Below are 26,712 nucleotides of genomic sequence, written 5' to 3'. Positions count from 1 at the left end.
TATGACACTTGAAACTTCAGAAAGCCACTTGAGAGAAAACTCAAGTGATGAGGACTGTGATGATGACTTGGCACTTCTAACAAGAAAATTTAAAAAATTCTTTAAAAGAAACAAATTTAAGAATGACGCAAAAAATAAACTTGAACCCAAGAAGGACCAAGTTATTTGCTATGAATGCAAAAAGCCGGGACATTACAAGAGTGATTGTCCCCAAGTCAAAAAGAGAACTTTAAAGAAGAAGGCGCTCAAAGCAACATGGGATGACTTGAGCGCGTCCGAAGAAGAAGAGTCCAACACCGAGCGAGTTGCTCATTACGCCTTAATGGCCATCGGAGATAAGGTAACAAATTTAATAGATGTAGATTTATCATTTGATGAATTATTAAATTCCTTCCATGACTTATTTGATGAATGCAAGATTATTAATAGAAAATATAAATTACTAAAAAAGGAGCATGATAGTCTTACTTATAATTTTGATAAGTTAAAAACTGAATATCATGATAGTTTAAATTCATGCATCAAATGCCATGATCTAGAAACTCTCCAAAAGGAAAACTTGCTACTTAAGGACACCTTGAAGAAATTCGAGGTTGGTAGCAAGTCATTGAACATGATCCTTGCAAACAAGGGTCACGTTCCCAAAAGAAGTGGAATTGGATTTGTAAGAAGTTCTCACCAAAATCCAACCACCTTCGTGAAATGCCCCATCTTACATGTTCGACACCAAAACAAATACAACTTTTGTTGCAAATTTAGACACAAGACGCATTATTGTCCATTCAAGAAAATTAGTCCAAACAAATTGATTTGGGTTCCTAAAGGAACCATGATAAATTCTATGTAACATAATAGACAATGTAGATCTATTTGTGAGGCACCCAAAAGCAAATAGGTACCTAAAAATCATCCCTTCCTGTAAAAATATTAAAAACATAAAAAAAAAAAGTTAGGCTGGAGCAAGAAATAATATTCTGCTCCTTGGATTCTCGATTTTCATGACCCAAGATCCAAAAAGGAACTCGCAATGCTCTCTAGCCTAAATAACAGATGGAGATTATAAATTTAAAATCACAAATGCGATTTAGATACAACCTTATTTGACTTTTCGGAATTAGAAACGTATGATTCTCAAATTCACATATCCTCTGGATTTTCGAACCCATCAACTTCATCCGTTCATAACTTTCGAATCCAACTCTGTATCATGAACTGACTAGGTCAGTCATGAACTTGCAAGGCTTACCAACTTGAACAAACTATCACAAACATGTGTACGACATTGAGAGTATGCACGTTAAAAGATCTATCTTGATCGTGCAAAAGTTCTTGTCTTAAAATGAAAACTCTTACGTAATTACGTAAGTAAAGTTGATTGCTCTGAATGAAAATTCTTCTCAAGACAAAAACTCTCAAATTAGATTACACTGCGATCAGAACAAGTGCTCACCGCCTGCAGGCGGTGGCACCGCCCCAGCTGGAGGTAGCACCTCCAACTGTCACGTGTTGCAAGCGGTTGCACCGCTCCAGCCAGAGGTGCAACCGCCCGCAACTCTGCCCTTTTTAACCCAAGCTAGGGCCGGCGGTGAAACCGACCCCAACTCACTCCCTTCCCCTCTCTACTCCTCCAAGCCTCCTCCATCCCCATTTCTCCCCTCATAGCATCCCAAATACCCCTCATTTCGGAGCAAAACATCAACAATCCTTCCCTCTCTTGAAGATCTGGTACTCTTTAAGAAGCCCTTAAATTCTGTTTTTTGATTCATTTACTCTTGCTCATCACTATTCTTCTAAACAGCAGTAGTTATGGGATCTAGAAGATCCTCAAGGGACAAAGGAAAGAAGAGATTAGTAGAAGATTTTGATCTCACCCTTTTCGATTCAAAATACCATGCTGAAAAATTTTCCTCTTTCGAACTTAGGAGTGTCAATAAGGGAAAATATGTAGATTTAAATGAACCAAGAGACTTAGAGACAATCAAATGGTTTGCAAACTTAGATCTACTTCCTATTTTGCAAATTAACGAACCCATCTATCCAAGACTTGTTAGATTGTTTTACAACAACATACAAATAGATGAAGAAGAAAGAATGTCTACTTATCTTTTAGGACAACATATCTCAATTACGGATAAATTCATTTGCGACATGATAGGCATTCCCATGAAAAGTAGAGGACTTTACTTTAGAGGATCATGGGATGATGAAACTGTTGGAACAACATATGTTGAAGCCTTAGGAACAATTTTTGCCAATCCCAACTTAGCATTTATTCCTAAAAGTTGTGAACATCTACTGCCTCTAAACACTAAGGTACTTCATCATATCCTAACCAGCATCATTCTCCCTAAACAATACCATCATGATGAAGTAAGCCAATTAGAATTAGGAAATATGTATTTAATCATGAAAGGACATGACATCTGTCTTGGTTATCTTATCCAACAAAACATGTTAGAACTATCTAAGAAAGACATGATGCTCCCATATGGTGGTATAATCACTAGAATAATGAAAGCCTACGATATTCTAATACCACCGGAAGAAGAAGTAATAAAAGTAGATAGATTTAGCATAATAAATAAAAATCTACTTCACCGATTAAGATATTTTTATAGAAACGGTAACTGGGTTAGAATGCCAAGAAGAACCGATCCCCCTCAACATGAACCAGAACCGGAAACACCAGTTTTTAGGGGTACCCAATCTCCTCCGATCTGTCCCTTTAAGGAAACACATCCATTTGAGCAAACTCATACATCATCTGTCGAAGATATTGGGATTCGGATGGACCGATTCGAACAAAGACAAGAATGGCTTGAACATCGACAAGATCAAATCCTATCTGAGCTGCAGCAAATTCATCGACAATTTGACTCTTTGTTTAGGCACTTTAATTTTCCACCTCATGAATGAGCTTGTATGAACACAATCATCTGTTGTTATTGTAAACTCCTTATGTTATTCACCATGATGAGCTTTGCCTTGATCCTTGATATGGTTACCTGATATATTTTGAGCATATGCAGAGTTGTAAACATCTATCGTTGTTTATCTCGGATTTAACATTGAAACTAAATGTTTTGAAAACCTTGTGCCTTGATTTCCATGATAAATATAGTTTGAAAAAATGATATACCAATGCAGTTGATAAGTTATTGCCATTAATACTAAACATCGACTAGCTGACATTTTGATTTCATAAGAAGAGAATTAGGAATATTGATGTGTCCGAATAGATAAACTAGTTAAAATTATTTTTCGGACTTTATTGAATGATCAAATCACTTGATTGCCATTACATAACATTTGTTGAAATGTTTTGTCTTCATGATTGTATTTGAAAATCTGTAGCATAGTCTTATCCGAATGCATGAAAGTGTTCATCTCATTTTTGGATTCGTTTAACAGTTGGAATGCTAAAAATCAAATTTTCTCATACACTCTTATGAAAAATATTTTTTCTGAAATGGATCTGATGAAATGATTCCTGCTTATGAATTCCATCTTGAAATATGGATGATAGTATTTTTACTTGCAAAAAGCTGTTTCAAACACATATCTTGACTCAAAGTGAACTCACAAATAGTTGGAATCACAAATGGCTTTCCTCCTTCATGCACAAAGGATTATAACAAGAGAAAAGGAAGAAGTATTCAAAGCAATCTACGTATCATGCCTTCCTTTATATGCTTGATAACTTGCTTATATTGTTCTCCTAGTATCACATCTACCATGCTTTTTGTTGATGACAAAGGGGGAGAAATATATGAATTAATGCTATAAACACTGATGCTATGATTATGTCATGCTTGCATCACCAAGAGATATATGAATAGATGCCATGCATTAAATTGTATTTTGCCTTGAGTTGATATCTTACCATGTGAAGAAATGCAACACTTGCTAAAATATTTGAAATGAGTACATCATGTAATGATATCAAAATCTTACTTCATAGCTTTACATGTTGATATCTTACAATATGATGAATTGCTACAATTACCATCATTCAAAACTGTTATGAAAATGAATGTCAAGCCTTGACATCATCTTCAGAGAGATACATCATGATGGGAATCATGATGGGAGTATTGATAAGTTCAAATGATTTAACTTATCAATATGTCGCTTGAATTCTTAGGTCTTGAATTCAAGAATGACTTATCTCAAGTATGGCATATAGATAGGGGGAGTTAAGGTTAACTCCATTATCAATTGATTGTCATCATCAAAAAGGGGGAGATTGTTGAATCTCGGATTTTGATGATGAAGTCAATTGTCATTTGTTATCTAATCTATATGTTGAGATAAGTGTGCAGGATTAACTACGATGAAAGTGAGACATGCAGCAGGAGTTGCGCCGGAGTCAAGACATAGATCATGTTGGGAGTTCGAGAGTTCGACGGAAGCTCGGACAGTCGTCGGAGGTTCTGCAGAAACAAATCCGAGAAGTCCATAAGCTTGCCAAAGAAGCTCGTCGGAACTCGCCAAATGAATCGTCGCAAGTCCAGGAGTTTGCCGGAAGTCCGCAGGAGCATCACCGAGGGTTCATCGGATGATCGACGGAAGTTCGCCGGAAGCTCACCGGAAGAAGCGATTGACGCACCAGAGTAAGCTGTAGTAAATGTCTTAGGAAAAATCATAGTTAGCACATTGATTAAGTTGGAAATGGGAGGTGATCTCATTAACTTAATTTTGGGGCAATTGGGCCCCTGAAAAACCCAAATCGGGCCGAATGGATCAACCTATTCGGACCCTGATTTCTGCCAGGCGGTTGAACCGCCCAAGGCAGGAGGTTGCACCACCTGGGCTCAGTCTCCGAGCGAGATTGGGAGGTGCAACCGCCCCAGCCAGGCGGTGGCACCGCCTGGGGCTCAGTCTCCAAGCGAGACTGGGTTGTGCAACCTCCCCTGACAGGAGGTGGCACCGCCTGAGCTCAGTCTTCGAGCTCTGGCAGACGGTGGAACCGCCTCAGTCAGGAGGTGCAACCGCCTGAGCTCAGTCTTTAAGCTCTGTCAGGAGGTGCAACCACCCCTGACAGGAGGTAGCACCGCCCAGAGGCTCAGTCTTCGAGCTCTGCCAGGCGGTGCAACTGCTCCAGTCAGGAGGTGCAACCGCCTGATCCCGGAATTTCGAGAATTGACAGTTTTGAGCTCCAAATTTGAACTGGGTTGGGGCCTATAAATACCCCACCCATTCAGCACTAAAAGGCAGCAACTTAACACCGAAATCTTGATTCTTTTCTGTGATTCTTAGAGCTCAAAATTGTTGTAAAGGCCAAAAGTTCTTCTCCCTCTGTTCTTCCAAGTTCTAAGTTGTAAAGAGAGGAGAGAAAATTTCTGTAAGGATTGTCTCCTAAGCCCGTCAAAAGGAGTGAAACTGTAAAAGGGTGGTTGGCCTCCGCCTATTGAAGGAAGGCCTCTAGTTGACGTCGGTGACCTCGTCGGTGGAGGAAGCCAAAAGTGGAGTAGGTCAAGATTGACCGAACCACTCTAAATCTCGGTTTGCATTTACTTTGAGCATATTATCTTTACTGCAAACCTCCTCTGAAGCTTACTACTTTCTGTGCATATACGATCGGGTTTCAAGCCTTTCACTTTCCAAATCAGCGTTTAGACGTAAATCTGCTTTTTCGTACGATCATCATATTTCAGATTGTGTTTGCGTTTTTAGCTCTACCATAACTGCAAACTGCCTTTATACTCTTGCTTATGTTAGGATCGAGAGCACTAAGAGGGGGGGGTGAATTAGTGCAGCGGAAATTTTACAGCGATTAAAACCGAAAGCTGCGTTCGTTCGATAGAAACTATTATGATGCAAAAGCTGATTCACAGTTTGTATCTAAGTGCAGTTTGCGTCTAAGCGCAGATTGCGTCTAAGCGCAGTTTGCGTCTAAACACAGTTTGCGTCTAAACACAGTTTGCGTCTAAGCGCAGTTTGCGTCTAAACACAGTTTTCGTCTAAGCGCAGTTTACGTCTAAACGCAGTTTGCGTCTAAACGCAGTTTGCGTCTAAACGCAGTTTGCGTCTAAGCGCAGTTTACGTCTAAACGCAGTTTGCGTCTAAACGTAGTTTGCGTCTAAATGCAGATGACAGTTTGCAGTTCTAAATGAAATCAAGACGTAAACGTAAACTGCACAGAACCTTGTTCGTAAAAGCGCAGAAGACAGTTTGCATTTGTAAATGAAATCAAGACGTAAACGTAAACTGCACAGAACCTTGTTCGTAAAAAAGCGCAGAAGACAGTTTGCAGTTGTAAGTGAAATCAAGACGTAAACGTAAACTGCACAGAACTCATTCGTAAAAGCGCAGAGAGATAGTTTGCAGTTTGTAGATGGAATCAAGACGTAAACGTAAACTGCACAGAATTCGTTCGTAAAAGCGCAGAGAGCAGTTTGCAGTTTGTAAATGGAATTAAGACGTGAACGTAAACTGCACAGAACTCGTTCGTAAAAGCGCAGAGAGCAGTAGCTATGTAGGAGGTTTGCAGTAATGATAAAGTGCTCAAAATAAACGCAAACCAGAGATTTAGAGTGGTTCGGTCAGTCTTGACCTACTCCACTTTTGGCTTCCTCCACCGATGAGGTTACCGACGTCAACTAGAGGCCTTCCTTCAATAGGCGAAGGCCAACTACCCTCTTACAGATTCACTCCTTTTGACGGGCTTAGGAGACAACCCTTACAGATGTTTTCTCTCCTCTCTTTACAACTCAAACTTGAAGAATAGAAGGAGGAGGAAAACTAGCAGTTTTGAGCTCTAAGAACCATTGAAAAGATCAAGATTTCGGGTAAGTTCTTGCTATCTCAGTGTTGAATGGGTGGGGTATTTATAGGCCCCAACCCAATTCAAATTTGGAGCTCAAAACGATCAAATCCCGGAATTCCGGGATCAGGCGGTTGCACCTCCTGACTGGAGAGGTTGCACCGCCTGGCAGAGCTCGAAGACTGAGCCCAGGCGGTGCCACCTCTTGACTGAGGCGGTTGCACCTCTCTGCCAGAGCTCGAAGACCGAGCTCAGGCGGTGCCACCTCTCTGTCAGGGAGGTTGCACCGCCCAGTCTTGCTCGAAGATTGAGCTCAAGCGGTGCCACCTCCTGGCTGGGGAGTTTGCACCGCCCAGTCTCGCTGGGAGGCTTAGCCCAGGCGGTGCCACCTCTTGGCTGGGGCGGTGCCACCTCTTTCACTATTTCAGCTCACTTGGTTTGGCTCCAAACTTGGCCCAAACCAGTCCGAACTTGGGCCTAATTGGCCCCTACTTGGGTTATAGGATTAACACCTAATCCTAACCCTAATTAACGTGCTAACTATGATTTTAAAGACATTTTCTAAGCTATTACAAAGTCCGCAAGTCAAGACTTCTTCTGGCGAGCTTCCGGCAAACTTCCGGCGGTCTTCCGATGAACTCTCGGAAACCATTCTGCGGACTCCCGGCAAGCTCCTAGACTTCACGATTTGATCTTAGCGAGTTCCAACGAGCTTCTTCGACAAGCTCCGATCTTTCTTGGCAAGCTGCGCGAACTCCCAACGAACCTTCAGACTTCCGTCGAACTCTCGAACTCGCAACAAATCCTTCGCGCTTGACTCCGACACTTTGTTTCGCTTTATGTCTTCATCGTTATCATAGTTAATCCTGCACAATTAAAACAAAACTTCGATCGAGACAATTAATCCTAAGCAATTAACCAAGTTGTCCGACATGTCATTGGTCCCTCGACGCTTCGTCCGATTCTTCGGCTCATCGTCCTCTCCTGCGGCCTATTGCCCAATCGGCCAGTTGACTCCGCAACTCCGATATCCTTGGCGCAATACCCGCTCTTCTTGGCCCGATGCCCGAGTCCACGGCTCGAAGCCTTCTGTCGATACGTCGACCGATCCACCGGCCCGACGTCCAATCTTCTGACATGTTCCTTCGGCACAACATGATTTTCCTGCGTTAATTGTCTCATCCTGATCAAAGCATCCTGCGTCACTCAAAACGCAGATTAAATCATAAACATATATCAAGTAGTTTCATCATCAAAATACGAGATTCAACAATCTCCCCCTTTTTGATGATGACAACCACTTGATGACGGAGTTAAACTTAACTCCCGGAGTTTAAACAAACTCCCCCTATCAATATGTCATATTGATATAAACTCTTAGATTCAAAAATCTAAGCAACATGTCATCATAAACGGAGTTAACCTTAACTCCCAGAGTTTAAACAAACTCCCCTATCAATATGCCATATTGATAGAACCTTGAATTCAAACTGAATTCAAGTCATTGCAATATTCATCATGAATACTTGCAACACGTTATCATGATCTTATGCATAAACTTATGCATGTCATGTCATCAAATACTTCTCCCCCTTTGTCATCAACAAAAAGGAGAAGTACCACAATCAAGTGTTTGTGATATTGGTTCAACTTATTGCATGAAAAACATAATATCAAGTTTTATCATCATGCAGTTTTGAAGCCGAAAAATTTAGCAAATGTTACATCATGCTTAGAACATTCAAGCTATCAAGTTTTAGATATGTAAGTTTTACAGCATACAAGATAGCACTTTTATAACATGCAAGCTAGCAAATTTTTACGATATGCAAGTTTTGCTTCTTGAGATAGGCAAGATAGCACTTTTGCAATTTTTGTTTGGCAAGCTTGTGATGTTCAAGATAACAAGCTCTTTCTTCTCTTTTGTAATTTTTGCCTTTTTCTTGAATTGTGCTAGCAATCTATCTCCCCCTTTGTCATTGTCAAAAAGAAGGGAAAAACCCTTTACATCAATTTCTAAATTATGACAAAGGTAAGTAATCATTCTTATTTGTGCATCATTATAGTTTCAATGCACAAATTCATTAACATTACATTTTATTTTTTTTATGCACGATACCGAAAAATCAATCATCATCATGAGCATATCAAACATGATATTCAAGCATTCATGATATATCATTTTGGCAACATAATCATGGATATTCAAACGATGGTATCTAAATGTCAGAATTCATTACATCCTATTATGCATGATCATTGACTCCTCATTTGTATTTCATGCATTATTTCATTTCATCTCATAAGCAATATCAAGAAGAGTTATTGGATGATGAGATAAATATTTTATGAATACACGGAATATCATAAGTGTTTCATGTATTCATATTATCACATGAAGCATATTATCATTTTTAAGATTCATAACATGAATAACGTTATTACTATTTCATCAAAATCAATTTCGAGATTCACACAATATCATGAAATCATTAATCTCGATAAGATGGGAAAAGCATTTTCTTTTTAAGTGATTCTTTTAGCACATCATAAAAAACTCATTCATAATTCAAGTGATTTACAAGATATCATAAATGAATTTATCACTTGTATTTCATCAAAATCGAGAACTCTAGAGATAGAAAATGATTGAAGCATTTAACATGATTGATGCATGATTCATATTTAAAGTGTATCTTATGTCGTAAATACGAATCAAGCATTTGTCAAATCTGAAATCATCCTCAAAATTACATTCAATAAATTCATGTATGACAAGCATAGATTTATTGAAAAATCAATAAGATAGAGGATTACATTTCAAGTGTTCATCAATTGTAGCATTTTATCATATGGTAAGATATCAATGCTCGTATGATGTAAATTTTTGTTTGATATCTTGATACAGGGCATATAGCAATGATAGCAATCATATATTTCTTGGTGATACAAGCATGGGATAATCATAGCATAGTGTTTATAGCATCAATTCATATATTTCTCCCCTTTTTTTTAAGTGTTTCATCTTAAGTGATCGATTTCATGTTAGCATGCCTTTTCATTTATGTCAAATGAAAACATGCATCAACGTTTAGGATCATAAAACCATCAATCACAAAAATCATCAAAATATACATTCTTGCTTCTCAAGCACATAAATAAGATTTAATCTCACTAGGTGTACAATCATTAGATTTCTATCTTGCATTAACATAAGACATGCAATTTTCATTTTCATTTTCAAAATTACAAGCATGATCATATATATATATATTTTTTTTTAACATGTAATTTTTAAGAAAATTAATTCTAAACTAATACATTATGAAAGCATCAAGTAATTTCAAAATAAATTAGGGGGATTTCGATTACCTCATCATTGTAGGCTGTTAAGGCATAGTTTGTCGCCTTGCTTTTGTTGACTTTTTCTTCTTCGGAGGAGCTCGATTCATCCCAATTTTTGTTCTTGCGTTTAAAGCAAGTAGTTCGATTCTTTTTGCTTTTTAATTTTCGTTTCATTTGTAGTTTAAGTTCACCATCACTTGAGCTTATGCTCGAGTGGTCTTCAAATGTTCTATATCCCAAATCCTTCCTGTTCTTTGGAAGGTTGTTTTGTTCATCATTGTCCTCATCACTTGAGTCATCGCTCAAGTGGCATTCATTTGTCTAGAGTTCCAAATCCTTCCTATTCTTTGGAAGGTGATTGTGTTCAACATGTTCATCATGTGCATTGTGCACCATTTCATATGTCATCAATGAACCAATTAGTTCTTCAAGTGGTAAGTTGTTTAGGTTTTTAGCTTCTTGAATAGCAGTTACTTTTGAATCCCAAGTTTTAGAAAGTGAGCGCAAAACTTTGTTAACGAGTTCAAAATCTGAAAAGCTTTTACCAAGTGATTTTAAACCATTGACGACATCCGTAAAACGGGTGTACATGTCAACAACGGTTTCGCTTGGTTTCATATGAAAAAGCTCGAAATCATGCAGTAAAACATTAACTTTCGAGTCTTTGACTCTACTAGTTCCCTCGTGCGTGATTTCAAGAGCGCGCCAAATATCGAAAACCGTTTCGCACAAAGAAACCCGATTGAATTCATTTTTGTCCAAAGCGCAAAATAAGGCATTCATAGCCTTTGCGTTTAAAGAAAAATACTTCTTCTCTAAATCCGACCATTCGTTCATCGGTTTAGAGGGAAGTTGAAAACCGTTTTCAACGATATTCCATAAATCCAGATTTAGAGAAATCAAGAAAACTCTCATTCGAGTTTTCCAATAAGTGTAGTCCAATCCGTTAAAGAACGGTGGACGAAAGACCGAAAAGCCCTCTTGAAGAGCCATTTCTCTCGGGTGTAAATCCGAAATGAGAAATACCCCGCTCTGATACCAATTGTTAGGATCGAGAGCACTAAGAGGGGGGGGTGAATTAGTGCAGCGGAAATTTTACAGCGATTAAAACCGAAAGCTGCGTTCGTACGATAGAAACTATTATGATGCAAAAGCTGATTCACAGTTTGTATCTAAGTGCAGTTTGCGTCTAAGCGCAGATTGCGTCTAATCGCAGTTTGCGTCTAAACACAGTTTGCGTCTAAGCGCAGTTTGCGTCTAAACACAGTTTGCGACTAAGCGCAGTTTACGTCTAAACGCAGTTTACGTCTAAACGCAGTTTGCGTCTAAACGTAGTTTGCGTCTAAGCGCAGTTTACGTCTAAACGCAGTTTGCGTCTAAACGTAGTTTGCGTCTAAACGCAGATGACAGTTTGCAGTTCTAAATGAAATCAAGACGTAAACGTAAACTGCACAGAACCTTGTTCGTAAAAGCGTAGAAGACAGTTTGCAGTTGTAAATGAAATCAAGACGTAAACGTAAACTGCACAGAACCTTGTTCGTAAAAAAGCGCAGAAGACAGTTTGCAGTTGTAAGTGAAATCAAGACGTAAACGTAAACTGCACAGAACTCATTCGTAAAAGCGCAGAGAGATAGTTTGCAGTTTGTAGATGGAATCAAGACGTAAACGTAAACTGCACAGAATTCGTTCGTAAAAGCGCAGAGAGCAGTTTGCAGTTTGTAAATGGAATTAAGACGTGAACGTAAACTGCACAGAACTCGTTCGTAAAAGCGCAGAGAGCAGTAGCTATGTAGGAGGTTTGCAGTAATGATAAAGTGCTCAAAATAAACGCAAACCAGAGATTTAGAGTGGTTCGGTCAGTCTTGACCTACTCCACTTTTGGCTTCCTCCACCGATGAGGTTACCGACGTCAACTAGAGGCCTTCCTTCAATAGGCGAAGGCCAACTACCCTCTTACAGATTCACTCCTTTTGACGGGCTTAGGAGACAACCCTTACAGATGTTTTCTCTCCTCTCTTTACAACTCAAACTTGAAGAACATAAGGAGGAGGAAAACTAGCAGTTTTGAGCTCTAAGAACCACTGAAAAGATCAAGATTTCGGGTAAGTTCTTGCTATCTCAGTGTTGAATGGGTGGGGTATTTATAGGCCCCAACCCAATTCAAATTTGGAGCTCAAAACGATCAAATCCCGGAATTCCGGGATCAGGCGGTTGCACCTCCTGACTGGAGAGGTTGCACCGCCTGGCAGAGCTCGAAGACTGAGCCCAGGCGGTGCCACCTCTTGACTGAGGCGGTTGCACCTCTCTGCCAAAGCTCGAAGACCGAGCTCAGGCGGTGCCACCTCTCTGTTAGGGAGGTTGCACCGCCCAGTCTTGCTCGAAGACTGAGCTCAGGCGGTGCCACCTCCTGGCTAGGGAGGTTGCACCGCCTAGTCTCTGGGAGGCTTAGCCCAGGCGGTGCCACCTCTTGGCTGGGGCGGTGCCACCTCTTTCACTATTTCAGCTCACTTGGTTTGGCTCCAAACTTGGCCCAAACCAGTCCGAACTTGGGCCTAATTGGCCCCTACTTGGGTTATAGGATTAACACCTAATCCTAACCCTAATTAACGTGCTAACTATGATTTTAAAGACATTTTCTAAGCTATTACAAAGTCCGCAAGTCAAGACTTCTTCTGGCGAGCTTCCGGCAAACTTCCGGCGGTCTTCCGATGAACTCTCGGAAACCATTCTGCGGACTCCCGGCAAGCTCCTAGACTTCACGATTTGATCTTAGCGAGTTCCAATGAGCTTCTTCGGCAAGCTCCGATCTTTCTTGGCAAGCTGCGCGAACTCCCAACGAACCTTCAGACTTCCGTCGAACTCTCGAACTCGCAACAAATCCTTCGCGCTTGACTCCGACACTTTGTTTCGCTCTATGTCTTCATCGTTATCATAGTTAATCCTGCACAATTAAAACAAAACTTCGATCGAGACAATTAATCCTAAGCAATTAACCAAGTTGTCCGACATGTCATTGGTCCCTCGACGCTTCGTCCGATTCTTCGGCTCATCGTCCTCTCCTGCGGCCTATTGCTCAATCGGCCAGTTGACTGCGCAACTCTGATATCCTTGGCGCAATACCCGCTCTTCTTGGCCCGATGCCCGAGTCCACGGCTCGAAGCCTTCTGTCGATACGTCGACCGATCCACCGGCCCGACGTCCAATCTTCTGACATGTTCCTTCGGCACAACATGATTTTCCAGCTTTAATTGTCTCATCCTGATCAAAGCATCCTGCGTCACTCAAAACGCAGATTAAATCATAAACATATATCAAGTAGTTTCATCATCAAAATACGAGATTCAACAGCTTAAACTGCATCTTGCCTAATCAAGTGATTTATGAATCAGCATTTAGACGTAAATCAGTTTCTTCATACGAACGTCGTATTTCAGTTTGCGCCTATATTCTGGTTTTCATCATAGCTGCAAATTGCCTTCATAGATTGACTTTAACATCATCTTGCTTAGAATCGGCTTTCACACAGAAATCATTTTTATCGTTCGAACGCAGTTTCGTTTTAATCGCAGAAAGTTTTCTGCTGCACTAATTCACCCCCCCCCCCCCCCCCCCTCTTAGTGCTCTTGATCCTAACAAGAAAGCAGTTAGGTGAACTACTAAGTGCTGGTCTCATCCACAGTTCTAAAGCACCATTCGGAGCTCCAATTCACTTCCAAAAGAAACAAGATGGGAGCCTCTGACTATGCATCGATTATCAAGCCCTCAACAAAGTGATGGTGAAGAATAAGTATCCCATCCCGCTCATCATGGACTTGTTCGACCAAATTGGGCAAAGTCAAGTATTTCTCCAAACTTAACCTCCGGTCGAGGTACTGACAGGTGTGCATTACTGAAGGCGATGAAGTGAAGACTACCTATGTGACCAGGTAGGAGCGTTTGAGTTCTTGGTGATGCCTTTTGGCTTAACCAATGCTCCGGTCACGTTCTGCACTCTTATGAACCAACTATTCAAGGAGTATTTGGATAAGTTTGTGGTCGTCTACTTGGGCGATAACGTCGTCTACAGCTAAACACTTGAGGAGCATATCGAGCATCTCCAGACAATTTTCAAGGTTCTCAAGGAGAACACTTTGTTTGTGAAAAGGGAGAAGTGCTATTTTGCTCAAACGGAGATCTTATTCTTGGGGCATCGAATCGGTAATAGCTCTATTCGGATGGATAAATCGAAGGTGCAAGCTGTTGCAGAATGACGAACTCCAAAGAAAGTGCCAGAGCTGAGATCCTTCCTTGGTTTTATCAACTACTATCGACGCTTCATAGCGGCGTATTCGAAGCGAGTGACTCCATTGACAGAGTTGCTAAAGAAGGAGCAGCCTTGGAGGTGGTCTGATAAATGGGAAGCTGCATTCCAAGATCTGAAGGCTACTATGTTGGACGAATCGGTGCTCAAATTATCGAAATATGGGGAGCCCTTCGAAGTCCATATAGATGCTTTAGACTTTGCTATTGGGGGAGTACTTATGCAGGGGGTCATCCGGTGGCCTACGAGAGCCACAAACTCAATGAGACCGAGCGATGGTATCCGATGCATGAGAAGGAGATGACAGCAATGGCCCACTGTCTACAAGTTTGGCGACACTACCTTCTTGGATCGCGATTTGTGCTTAGGACAGACAACATCGCTTTAAGCCATTTCTAAACTCAAAAGAAACTCTCCCCATAATAAGCACGATGGTAGGACTTCCTGGCTGAGTTTGATATGGCAATGGAGTACAAGCCCGGAAAGGCAAATGTCATGGTCGATACATTGAGTCAGAAAGTGGAACATGTGAATGTCATACAATCGGAGAGTAAAGGCCAAGCAAGTCGGTTGCACTCCAACTTCCTTTCCAAGATCAGGGATGGACTATATAGTGATTCCCAAGCAGCAATGCTGATGCAGCTCATCAAAGAAGGTAAGGCATGATGATTTTGGGTCCAAGAGGGACTCCTTTATACAAAAGAGAATAGGGTTTATATCCCTCGAGTGGACAATTTGAGACGTGAGCTCTTAAGAGAGTGTCATGATTCCCTTTGGGCCAGACATCCGGGCATTCACAAAACCTTGGCTCTCGTGGAGAGGGCCTTCTACTAGCCGAAGATGGGTACTGATGTGGAGGAATATATTCGAATGTACCTTACTTGCCAACAAGATAAGGTGAAGCAGCGGAAGCCGGTAGGACTTTTGGAGTCGTTGCCCGTACTAGAAAGGTAATGGGAGAGCATTTCCTTGGATTTCATATCAAGCTTGCTGGTAGTAGGGGGACTTGGATCGATACTCATAGTAATCGATCGATTTTCAAAGTATGGAACTTTCATTACTACACCCTTACACTGTTTAGTTGAAGAGGTAGCCAAGCTGATGATGAAGAATGTGGTGAAGTATTAGGGAGTCCCGCACAATATCATTAGTGATCGAGATGCTCGGTTCTTGGGACAATTCTGGACTGAGCTATTCAAATTATTGAGGTCTAAATTATACTTCTCCACAAGCCTCCACCCCCAGACGGATGGTCAAACCGAAAGAATAAACTCACTCTTGGAGCAATATCTTCAGCACTATATGAGTGCCAACCAACGAGATTGGGTGAAGCTATTGGACATAGTCCAATTCTCCTACAACTTGTAGCGGAGCTCTGCATCCAACAAGAGCCCCTTCGAGATCATTACAGGATAACAACCATTGACTCCTCACACCTCGGCTATCGGATACACTAGGAGTAGTTCGTCAGCATATCACTTTGTAAAAGAATGGCACTGAAATACAGATATTGCGTGGGCTTACTTGGAGAAGGCGACCAAAAAGATGAAGAAGTGGGCTGACTTGGGAAGGCAACCACAAGAGTTCAAAATCGACGATTTGGTGTTGGTAAAGCGCCAACCAGCATCACTCCAATTCTTTAGGAACAAAGTATACAAAGGATTAGTGCATAAGTATAAAGGGCCCTTCCCAATTATCAATAGGGTGGGCAACGTCTCCTACAGCTTAAAATTCATAATGTTTTTCACACCAGCAACTTGAAAACCTACCACTCAGATCTACAAGATGCTTCTCGAAGTGTTCTAACTCGGCTACCCCCTACCAGAGTCTCCTATGAGAAGCGAGTTGAAACCATTCTAGTGGATCGCAAGATAAAGCTACCCAATGGAGCTGAGCAGACCGAGTATTTAGTGAAGTGGTAAAAGCTTCCCTGAACTGAAGTCAGTTAGAAGCCCGAAGATACCCTACGACATGAAAAAGTAATTATCAACAACTACCAACAAGCGTCGATGAGGGCGTCGACAATTTAAGTGGGGGAGAATGTCACGAACGGTTATCGCGCACTCGCAACAACTTCGTTCAACGAATCATTCATCGCTTTTGCATGCTTGAATAGAGACATGGCAGCCTGTTTTGCCTTGGTTTTGTGTGTTTTTTCTTGTAAAAATACATGTTCAAATAGGTTGCAATACATAGTGCGACCGCTCACTGCGCCGGGCCAAAAAGCCCCAAAATGGCTTCGTTTTCGTATCCCGCGGGCTATTTTCTGTAGGCATTGTAACACATGAAATGTCAACCATCTCAGTACCCTGGAACCCCCCGGATGGTATAAGGCTGGATGGGGCTTCAGTATATTGTAGGGCGTTGAAAAATCTTCATAAGTTCGCACATTGACTTGACGAGAATTTGCCTTCGCGCTCGGCACCAAGTGAGCAGTTGTTTGTGGACTTGCAACTGTTCGTTCTACCTTCTAAAATCCTTGGTTTCCTCCTTCCTCTTTTTTCTCCTATACACACAAAGTGCTTGCTAAATTGCTTGTAAAGCTTCTCTCTTCGCGAGATACCAGGACTTGTTCGTCACTCATTTTTAATCTAATCAACTTTCTATTTTACAGGTCCTTCGGGACTTGTACGAGGTTGTAACTAGGTTGAACCTTTGTGGACACATATGTCACAATGGCGCCTCATGACTTAGACAATCTCAGCTATGTTCTGAGAAGTTGGCACAAGGGTGTGTCATGACTTAAGCAACTCAAGCTAAGTTCGTGTCTTTGTTGTAAGGGTGCCTTACGACTTAGGCAATTCTAGCTAAGTCCATGACAGCCTGCACCCCGAAATTTCGAAGATTTGAATTTTGGTTCCAAGTTTTGAAGCCATTTGGGGTCTATAAATACCCCAACGATTCCTGCATAGAGTAAGAAGAAAAGTGAACAAAAACTCTATGTTTCTAGAGTTGAAAACCCTTGTAAAGTATAGAGTCCCTCCTAAAATTTAGAGACCATTCCAGGGAGAGTGTGAGGGAAGCTTTGTAAAAAGGGGGTGTAAAGGTTCTCTCCTAAATCTATCAAAAGGAGAATCAAGGTGCAAAAGGGTAGTTGATCTTCACTCATTGAAGGAAGATCGGTAGTGGAAGCTGATGGCCTCGAGTGAAGAGGAATCGGGAGTGGATGTAGGTCACGATGACCAAACCACTATAAAATCGATTTGTTGTCTTTTACTTTGTTGTTTATTTTTGCTACAAATCATTTTACTTGCTCACTACTCTACTTCCTCGTTAGATGCTTACGAATGTGTTTTTAAGTTAACATCTTTCGGATCGGTTTTCAACGAATGAATATTTTTCGAAATCTATGACTTTTATCCCCTGTACTAATTCACACCACTCCCTCTTAGTACCGACTCATTCCTAACGTAGCTTTCCATCCTATAATTTCCATCCTAGAATTTCCATCATACACATAGATGGGTATGATTATTCGTTGGATGTGATATATATTTTTTACATAAATTCATTTAGATTGTTACTGATCCCATACAACTGATTTCAGTGATCCAGTGACAACTGAATATTTTTAGTGCTTAGAACCATCTAATTCTCTTGTAGTAGATATGGTAAACTGATTTTATTTTCTCTAGAAGTCTTTGGTTCAATTATGTTCTTAGTATTTTGGCTGATAGAGATTTTGATAATATAGTCCAAAATCTCATCTTTCTTATTTATCTAAAAATAAAAAACCATCTAATTCTCTTAAATTCAGGTTGGAGAACTTTTTAGTCAAGTTTATGATTCATTCCAATAAAAAAGATAAATTTTTAAATTGAAATTTATTTGGATTTGAATATTTAAATGGCTTGATAGATTTAGATTTGAAACGTATTATTTATTTATTTATTGGAACACCATATTAAATCTGTTCAAATTGCTACAATAACAAACAACAAACATAAATTATCCCAACTGTTTGAGTTCGCTTATAGGAATTTTGATACTCTTTAACCAGAATAATATGTTTTACTACTGGAAAAATGCAAAAGCAGAGCTCTCACAGATTTAGTAACACAGCAGTAGATACTCAACCATCTTAACAATGTTGCAAATGCAAAAGCAGAACTCTCACAGATTTCATAAGACAATTGATGATACTGAACCATCTTGACAATGTTACAAATAAGATGGCAAACTTTTATGGATTGTGATCATAATGGGGTTTCCAGTAAATATATACATGATCCCCAATATTCTGTACATGGTTTGATGATCTTATTTTGCCAGCTGAACTCCACGAATTAGTCAAGCATTCCATATAGAAATTGTTTCAATCCTGCAAATACAGGAGTAGTAATTTTTCCATGATCAGAACATCTTATTGGCTTACCTACAAATATCAGATCTGCAGGGTTGCATATTCTTGGAGCATTAGAACTTGATGATCTTCATTGTAATGAACAAGAACATTTGCCGAGAAGAATCTCCAGGTTTGCTTGCACGAATGTTAATAGATGGATGTTAGATTCTTCCTGATGCATCAAGAGGGAAAACATCCTCGTAGATCACAAAAGGCTGAACAGATGAACCTTTCTCCACTACTACTCTTCCTCATTACTGAGCCCATTATCACTATAACTCGTCCTGCCTGCTCACCACAGTAACCTGGACTTCGTCAGATGCTGATACTATAATCCTATGAACAGACTAATCGAAATAAAATTGTTCAAAGCATGGTAAAGAACTTGATTGTGCTGGTCACAGATATGACTTACTTCCTGATCAAGTCACTGACGTTCTTTCTTTGGTTGACTACAACTGTTGAAAAAGAGAGATCATTTTGCTTTCCTGGAGCATTTAAGTGAAAATAGTTTTTGCTGATTTCATCCTTGGATTTGTCAGATATTGAACCAAGGATCTGGACAGCTAAGCTGCTACCTGATAATGAAGAAAAGATGGGTCAGCAGGATAAACATGGGAAGGCAGCAAAAAGCAAATCAAATACAGTCCAAGATAAAAAATGTAAAATAAGATCAGCAGCTTGACAAATCATTTTATTTATTTAAGACTGCTACCATCACAAAGTTTTCTTTCACAGAAACTTCACACAAGATAGCAGCTACCAGGTAAGTGTAAACATAATTAGAATAACCAAGGATGATGGTTCGAAGATAACAACAATAACAAAGTCACAATATTTCAACTATTTAAGATAGGTTATGTGGATCTCTTGTTTCAATGCCATCGAGTCATGTAAAAAACCAAATCCTAGTCAAATTAAGAGTTTTAATTTTTTTTTATGGTTTCTAGTAAAATGTTTTTAAGTCTTCCTCTATCTCTCATACCAACAATCATAATAAATTCATTTTTTTCTAACAACAACATTTGTATGTATCCTTAGAACATGTTAATATCATTTTAAATGGTTTTTTATCATCATATCCCCTATCAAGACCACACCTAATAGTTGATGATTGAAATCTTTTCTTTTCCTATAACTCTTCACAGAGAAATTATTGTCTCAAATTTGTAATTTGAATCAGGATTCATTGGTCCGTAAAAATTGCAACCCTAAGTTCTTATCATAATTCTGTAATTTCATACTTACACAATACAAGAGTGGCTCCAATCCATTCATTTTTTCCCCACCTCTCGCCCAATAGAAACCATGCAAAAGCAGCACCCCACACTGGCTCCAACCCATAAATAATTGCAGTTTCAGTCGCTGATACATTGTTCATAGCATTCATCTGCAGAAAATAAAACATTGCTTCTTTCTCTCTTTCTCTAAATTACATTTTCAAAAATGTAAGCCTTTAGGAAAAGAGAATTGAAAAAAAAGGGATAGACAGACCTCCGCCCATAAGCATAAACCAGTAGAGAACACCCCTGTGTACAATGCAGGTATCCAAGGGAATGAATTTATCCAATCCCACATCATGGACCATGTCCATGTACCTAGGTTCAAGTAATGCACATTGCCAAAAATATCTTTCAGTAGAAACCAGATGACCGATGATAAGGCCACAGTGAACACCTAAATCCAAAAGACTAATTTGAGAATGAAATTTCTATGAGAGATGTTGAGGAGACACAATGTGTAAGATGCTGCAAAATATAGAACTAGCATTAGCTGAACCAACCTCGTAGCCAAGGAGTGCCATAATTTTCTCCTTTTCTGTAGTTCGTGAAATGTGTTCAGTCCTAAGCATATGGATCCCAAAGAACACCGCACTTAATATGTTCAAGATATCACCGGCCTTTAAGGATAAGAAGTCCATTACACAAAACAATGTCAAACATATAATCCAGCATAGTCATGAATCTGTACGTAGACATGGCTCCAAATATGTTATTTTCATGTGAGTTTCCTACCTGAAGAATGCTATGTTAACATCCCAACTTAGTGATGTTATCAAGTGCATCAAGATGCATAACATAACATATTCATGGTTGGGTAACAAGGTAGTCCATCTTCATTAATGAACAAGTAAAACAGATGCAAATTGGTGACGACATGACTTAGCTAGATGAATTTTTTCCTTTCTCATTACAGAGATATGCAGTACTTACACAAGGCGGAGAGCCACCACATTCTAGAAATCCAACCCCTATGAGAGATACAATTGCTCCAGACCATATGAGCGCAGGCACAGCTGCTCCAAGCATTCCGTCCACCAGTGGAACAACGATCACCTGTTGATTATCATGTAATTCTTCAGAACTTCCCTGTAGTTCATCATTGATCTTTCTTTCTTCTAATCCAGAAATGCCAATTGGGAAAAGCAAACAAGCTGAAAGAAGCAGAACTTACCGTAAAGGCAGAGATGAACGACGCATGTCCGGCTTCAGATGTTAGCAAACCAAGAGCTTGACTAAGATAGCCACAGCTCACCCAAAAACCTAATTCTATTCCAGTGGATCGAGTATGACTATCCCCTCGTTCTTGGAGGATAAATGGTAGGAAGGGAATCGCTGAAACAACAAAGCGCACCATATTAAAGGATGCAGGCTCCATAATGGCTTCAACTTCTTTGAGAACCGGAATATCACTGGCTGAAAAATAGAAAGGTTTGTAAAACATTTAAAATAGTTACTCATAACCAAAGACAAGAAAATAATTTATGCTAATGCTATTAAACAACCAACATAAAAGTACTTGTAGAAATTCACATATGGAAATCCAAAAAACTTGACTGCATCAAGAATTTAATTAAGCAAGGCTTCTGTCACACAGGCCGTGCTCAAGCTTGGTGGAAACTTCAATTAAGACATTTTTGAAGTAGTTTGATGAATTTCAAGATGAATTCAGTTGCTTAAAGCAATTAACAATTTGATGTGCTACAGCTTGAATTCATGCTTCTATTATTTCTTTTTTGTTTCAAAGAAATGGATGTAGTTTGATTTTTTTTCCATCATTATATTCCAGCAGCTGATAGACTTTTTTTTTTAAGTACCAAATTTGAGTGGATTCAGTACCACATCCAGAAAAGAACAATTTCCAACTTAGAAAGTCTTGAATTTTAGATTGTGAGCTTGAACAGCATCCCAGCTCTGGATCACAAAAGAAACAGCAGAAAAAACAGATAAAAGATGTGACCAATAAGTTAGGAGAATCAAACAAAAGTAAAGGGAGGATAACAAAAATATTGCAGGTATCTGCTTTAGATAAGACTAGTAGAGAATAATTGAGGGTATCAAAGAAAGAAGACCACTGGAGAATGAATCACTGAATCATTCATCTTTGTGCCAGTAAAACTAGGCCTAGTTAAAATCCTCATATCTAATCGGCTCCAAAATACATATCTTTGAGATAGCTATGTTCTTGTTTCACTCAATTTCTTCTAACCTCTCATCTTTTCTAAGATGATCTAAATTATAATACCTCTAATTTAGTCCTCCATTAGAAGTGCAAGAAGATTTAAGTCGGTTTGTAAGATTGGTATACTAACACTAACTTGAGCCTAAGTATTTTAGGAAGATTTAAGTTGGTTTGTAAGATTGGCATACTAACATTAACTTGAGCCTAAGTATTTTAGGTCAATGGTTGAACTGAATAGATCGGTTATCCTATTGGGTCGGATCGTGACAAATGGTATAACTAATCTAATATTAGACATGGTGAGAAGCTTGAGTATTAAAGAGTACATCGTTAATGGAGTTCAAAATACATTAATGCTTGGAGCCACCACTTGGCCAGACCTCATATGTACCATAGAGGAGACTTAAATTGGCTTATAAGATGGATGGAGTTAAGTATTTTGGTCTAATGATTCAACTCAACAAGTTAATTTGTTAGATATTTCACTGGGCTGGATCATGATACAAATTTTCATGAATTTTCTGAAGCGACAACCATGAAACCCTATCTCACCTATCTAATTGCAGCAAATCAACAACAACAAATCAAATTTGCAATTAACAAATACGATTTAGCTAGGAGTTAAACCAAACAATTAACAGACGAGGGGCCAAGGCCAATTAATGTACCATAGATGACAGTGAGGACGTTGAGCAGGATGATGCTCCTGACCTTCTTGGAAGCAAAGAAGATCCTCGCCCACAGCGGACGCCTCCGCAAGGGCTTGGCCCGCAACCTGAACCGGGGCCTCCGGCTAAGAGGAGCGAACCTCTCGTCTCCCACGAACGAAAACATAGCCAGCCACTTCTGCCCTTTGTTCACCTCAACCCGCACAGGCTCATCGGCCGCAGAAGCGAACTCGGCTCGGTCGCTGGAATGAACCCGATGGGGCAAACGAGGAGCAGACTCGCCATTCAACGAGCACCTGGCGAGTCGATTGGTCCTCTTCACTCCTCTATTCGCGTCAGGAATCGAGAAAGAGGAGGCGGAGGAGGAGAGAGTGGAGACGGCGAGAGGGGAGCCGACGACGGCCTTCCAAACCCAAGCGGAGGAGGAAGGCATCGCCTCGCTCCACGAGTAGCACTGCTCGAGGGAGGCCTAACAGTCGTTCTTCGTCGTGTACGAAAGACCGATGAAGTGAATCGCTTACTGTGTTCATCGGAAATCCGCTGAGAGGTGGATTCCGATAGCATTCGGATTGGTGGAGGTGGGCATTTTGACGTGGATGTAACAGCCTCAATTGACCCGTAAAAATTTGGTGCACAGAAAACAAAGAAGGAAAAAAAGAAAAAGAAAAGGGAAAGCACAAACAATAATATCATGGATATGTTGGTAATGACATGATGAACGATGTGATGCACAAACGTATAAAATAGAATTATTTTTTATTATCTCAATCTTCGATGATAAAGAAGTAAAAAAAAAAGAGAACAAAAAAAAAATACATAGAGAAAAAAAAAAAGAATAAAAAGGAAATATGAGATAACAGAAAATTTACCTCTTCTTCAAATTTATTACTTAAATTTGATTGATGAACTAACTCCATTCTAACCCAATGACATAAAAATTTATGGGTCAGACAACTCTGTTATGATAATTATGCTTATGTATGATTCATACAGAACAGAGAAGGAATAAATAAATAAAATTAAATGAAAAAATATCGCTTTATGCAAACATATTACTTTTAATTTCGATCGATTGACTCACTAGTGAGATCAGTGACCCGATGGAGGGCTATGACCTATTGCTTTTAAAGCTACTTTCCACATCACCAATGCTGTTCTGGAATGTGTGGTACGGTGAGATAAGGCATTGATCTAATTTGATTGAGAGAGTTTGAAATGGAGGAAATCCATACTAAAATGCAACCTTTAAATTCCATCAAATGTAATTCCGATGGGATCCCAGTTCTCTTTTACGAGAATACAAGTCTTGAGGTTGCGCTCATCTTTTCATCAATCCAGACTAGCCTTCATTTGGTATTTGGTGAACAAGTCAGCCAAATCCATAATAATATACAAAAATATAAAAATAAGAAATAAAAATAAAAAGATCTGTTAGGTGAATTATAAAATCATTAAAAAAATCAAAATTAGAAAATTATTCACCTGCTTCGTCGCCTCCTCCGGCGGTTTCAACTTCGGATACGCAATCGACATTTCTGGTGATCTTTGTGGGATGTTGAAGCTTCTTGTTGGTCTTGTTCAGCACTTCATCTGTTCCAATCGATACATATGTATGGGTTTTGAAGGTGGGGTGACGTCGATGGACTCGTTCCTGTCACGGTTTTTTCCGTCGGTGTCCCGGCAGCAGATGGCGAACTCGAGCACCAACCAGTACTGCAAGTTCGACAGCTAGCTGCTGACCCTCTTCACCTCCTCACTTTACGTGGCGGCGCTGCCTTTGTCCTTCCTTGCCTCCACTGTGATGAGGGTGTCAGGGAGGAAATGGTCCATGTTCCTTGGCGGCGTCAATTTCCTCATCGGCTCCGCTGTCAACGGCGCTGCCATGAACGTCTTCGTGCTCATCCTCGGCCGTGTCCTTCTCGGTATCGGCATCGGCTTCGCTAACCAGGGAAGATTACATACATGTAATATTGTGCCATTTATGCTGGTAGAGACAGAGATGCTGAGAAGCGACTGTGTTGTAATGGTTTACCGACGAGTACGTTTGAGATGGCGCGTCAACGCGTCAACCTGGGGCTGGCCGCAGTCCCGGCCGTCATCATCACCATCGGCGCGCTCGTCCTGCCCGACACCCCCCAACCCCCTCATCGAGCGCGGCTACGAGGAGGAGGCCAAGGCCATGCTCCGCAAGCTCCGTGGCACCGACGACATCCAGGCCGAGTACGACGACCTGGTGGTGGCCAGCGAGGAGGCCAAAAGCGTGGAGCACCCCCGGTCCAACATCCTGCAGAGGAAATACGGCCCCTAGCTCACGATGGTCATCCTCATCCCCTTCTTCCAGCAGCTCACCGGCATCAACGCCATCATGTTCTAGGCTCCCGTGCTTTTTAAGACCATCGGCTTCGGCGACGATGCCTCCCACGTGTCCGCTGTCATCAACGGCGTCGTCAACGTCTCTGTCACCTTCGTCTCCATCGCTACCGTCTACAAGCTCGGTCGCCGCGCGCTCTTCCTGCAGGACGGCATGCAGATGCTCGTATCTCAGGTACTAGATTAACTCGATCTTGACACTCGTGTTCACGAGCACAATCATCGGCGAAGACCGCGGACGATGTGCATGCAGGTGGTGCTAGGGACACTGATCGCCCTCAAGTTCGGGACCAGCGGCGTGGCGGCGGAGCTGACGCAGAGCTACGCCAGCATCCTGGTGTTCTTCATCAGCGTGTACGTGGCAGCCTTCGCATGGTCGTGGAGCCCGCAGAGGTGGCCGGTGCCCACTGAGATCTTCCCCCTAGAGATCCGGTCAGCGGGGCAAGCACGACGGTCCCCGTCAACATGCTCTTCACCTTCCTCATCGCGCAGGTGTTCCTCACCGCCCTCGGCTCTGCTCCCTCAAGTTGGGCCTCTTCTTTTTCTTGGCCGGCTGGGTGGTGGTCATGACCGCCTTCATCGCCCTCTTCCTGCCGGACACCAAGAACGTGCCCATCGAGGAGATGAGATCCTGTTGTGGAGGCGCTACTGGTTCTGGGGCAAGTTCATCAGCGACGACGACATCCACGTCGGCAACTTGGAAGCAGCCGTGTGAGACAAAAGGAACGAGAGTTGAATGCTGAGAGTAGTAGGCTTCATCTTCTTATTTGTTGCCGTTGAGAAATCCCACACTTTTGATTAACTACGTAAACTTCATCGTGTTCAATTTCTTTCCCTATAACGTGCCTCTCCGTTACAGAGTCTTGTTGAAGCTCTTCGGCTTGCTTGGTGGATAAAGCACTCGGATCCCGATCAAATACCAATCTGACCAAACTGGTTAGTTGATTGGACTAGTGAATCAAACGACGCGGATTGACAAAATATATAAATAAAATAAATTATACTTTATTAGTATGACGTAAACATACATGCAAACGACGTAAATCATATCTCGTTTTCTGTAATTTAAAATCATGCAAATGACTTTCAATGACCTAACTGGTTTCTATTTTGAGTCGATTAAACTGGTTAATCGAATGAGTTAATTCAAATAATATATCGGTTTAATACGAGTTTAAAAAGTTAGGGAGAAACAGAAAAACAGTCAAAGAATAGTTGAGGATGCTTTTATTATATTTGGAGATTATGGGTACTATGCGGAAAAAAAAAACTTCAAATATGAACATTTGACAAAAAGAAACGTAAAAACATAGCTTTTTCTAGGGAATTTGTTCCAAAAATAAATAAAACAAAAAAATTAATATTATATAATATTTTTGTTTTGTGAATCGAGGGTTTGTGATGTAGTGTAATAAAGAACAAATGCAATGTTCGAGACTTAATCGTGATTAATATA

The 26,712-nt window shown here is 40.6% G+C and overlaps 2 protein-coding genes across 2 annotated transcripts; one reads left to right on the top strand and one right to left on the bottom strand.

Annotated features, from left to right (window-relative positions):
• Positions 1-18,508: 18,508 nt before the first annotated feature.
• Positions 18,509-23,502, bottom strand: LOC135626248 (uncharacterized). The gene is made up of 8 exons (XM_065131426.1): positions 22,887-23,502; positions 21,211-21,452; positions 20,970-21,092; positions 20,540-20,656; positions 20,251-20,433; positions 20,005-20,146; positions 19,172-19,334; positions 18,509-19,044 (listed from the first exon to the last, which is right to left on the bottom strand). Exons 1-8 carry the CDS (start codon positions 23,317-23,319, stop codon positions 19,029-19,031), a joined length of 1,419 nt encoding a protein of 472 aa, XP_064987498.1. The 5' UTR covers positions 23,320-23,502; the 3' UTR covers positions 18,509-19,028.
• A 1,185-nt stretch (positions 23,503-24,687) lies between these two features.
• LOC135627538 (sugar transport protein MST6-like) lies at positions 24,688-25,971 on the top strand. Its single transcript, XM_065133662.1, has 3 exons — positions 24,688-25,146; positions 25,261-25,431; positions 25,510-25,971. Exons 1-3 carry the CDS (start codon positions 24,688-24,690, stop codon positions 25,969-25,971), a joined length of 1,092 nt encoding a protein of 363 aa, XP_064989734.1.
• The last annotated feature ends 741 nt before the right edge of the window (positions 25,972-26,712 follow it).

This window comes from Musa acuminata, chromosome BXJ2-11, assembly GCF_036884655.1.
Source record: "Musa acuminata AAA Group cultivar baxijiao chromosome BXJ2-11, Cavendish_Baxijiao_AAA, whole genome shotgun sequence".
Lineage (NCBI taxonomy): Eukaryota > Viridiplantae > Streptophyta > Magnoliopsida > Zingiberales > Musaceae > Musa > Musa acuminata.
Note: the sequence above shows the minus strand (reverse complement) of the source record. Positions and strands in the feature narration are given on the sequence as shown.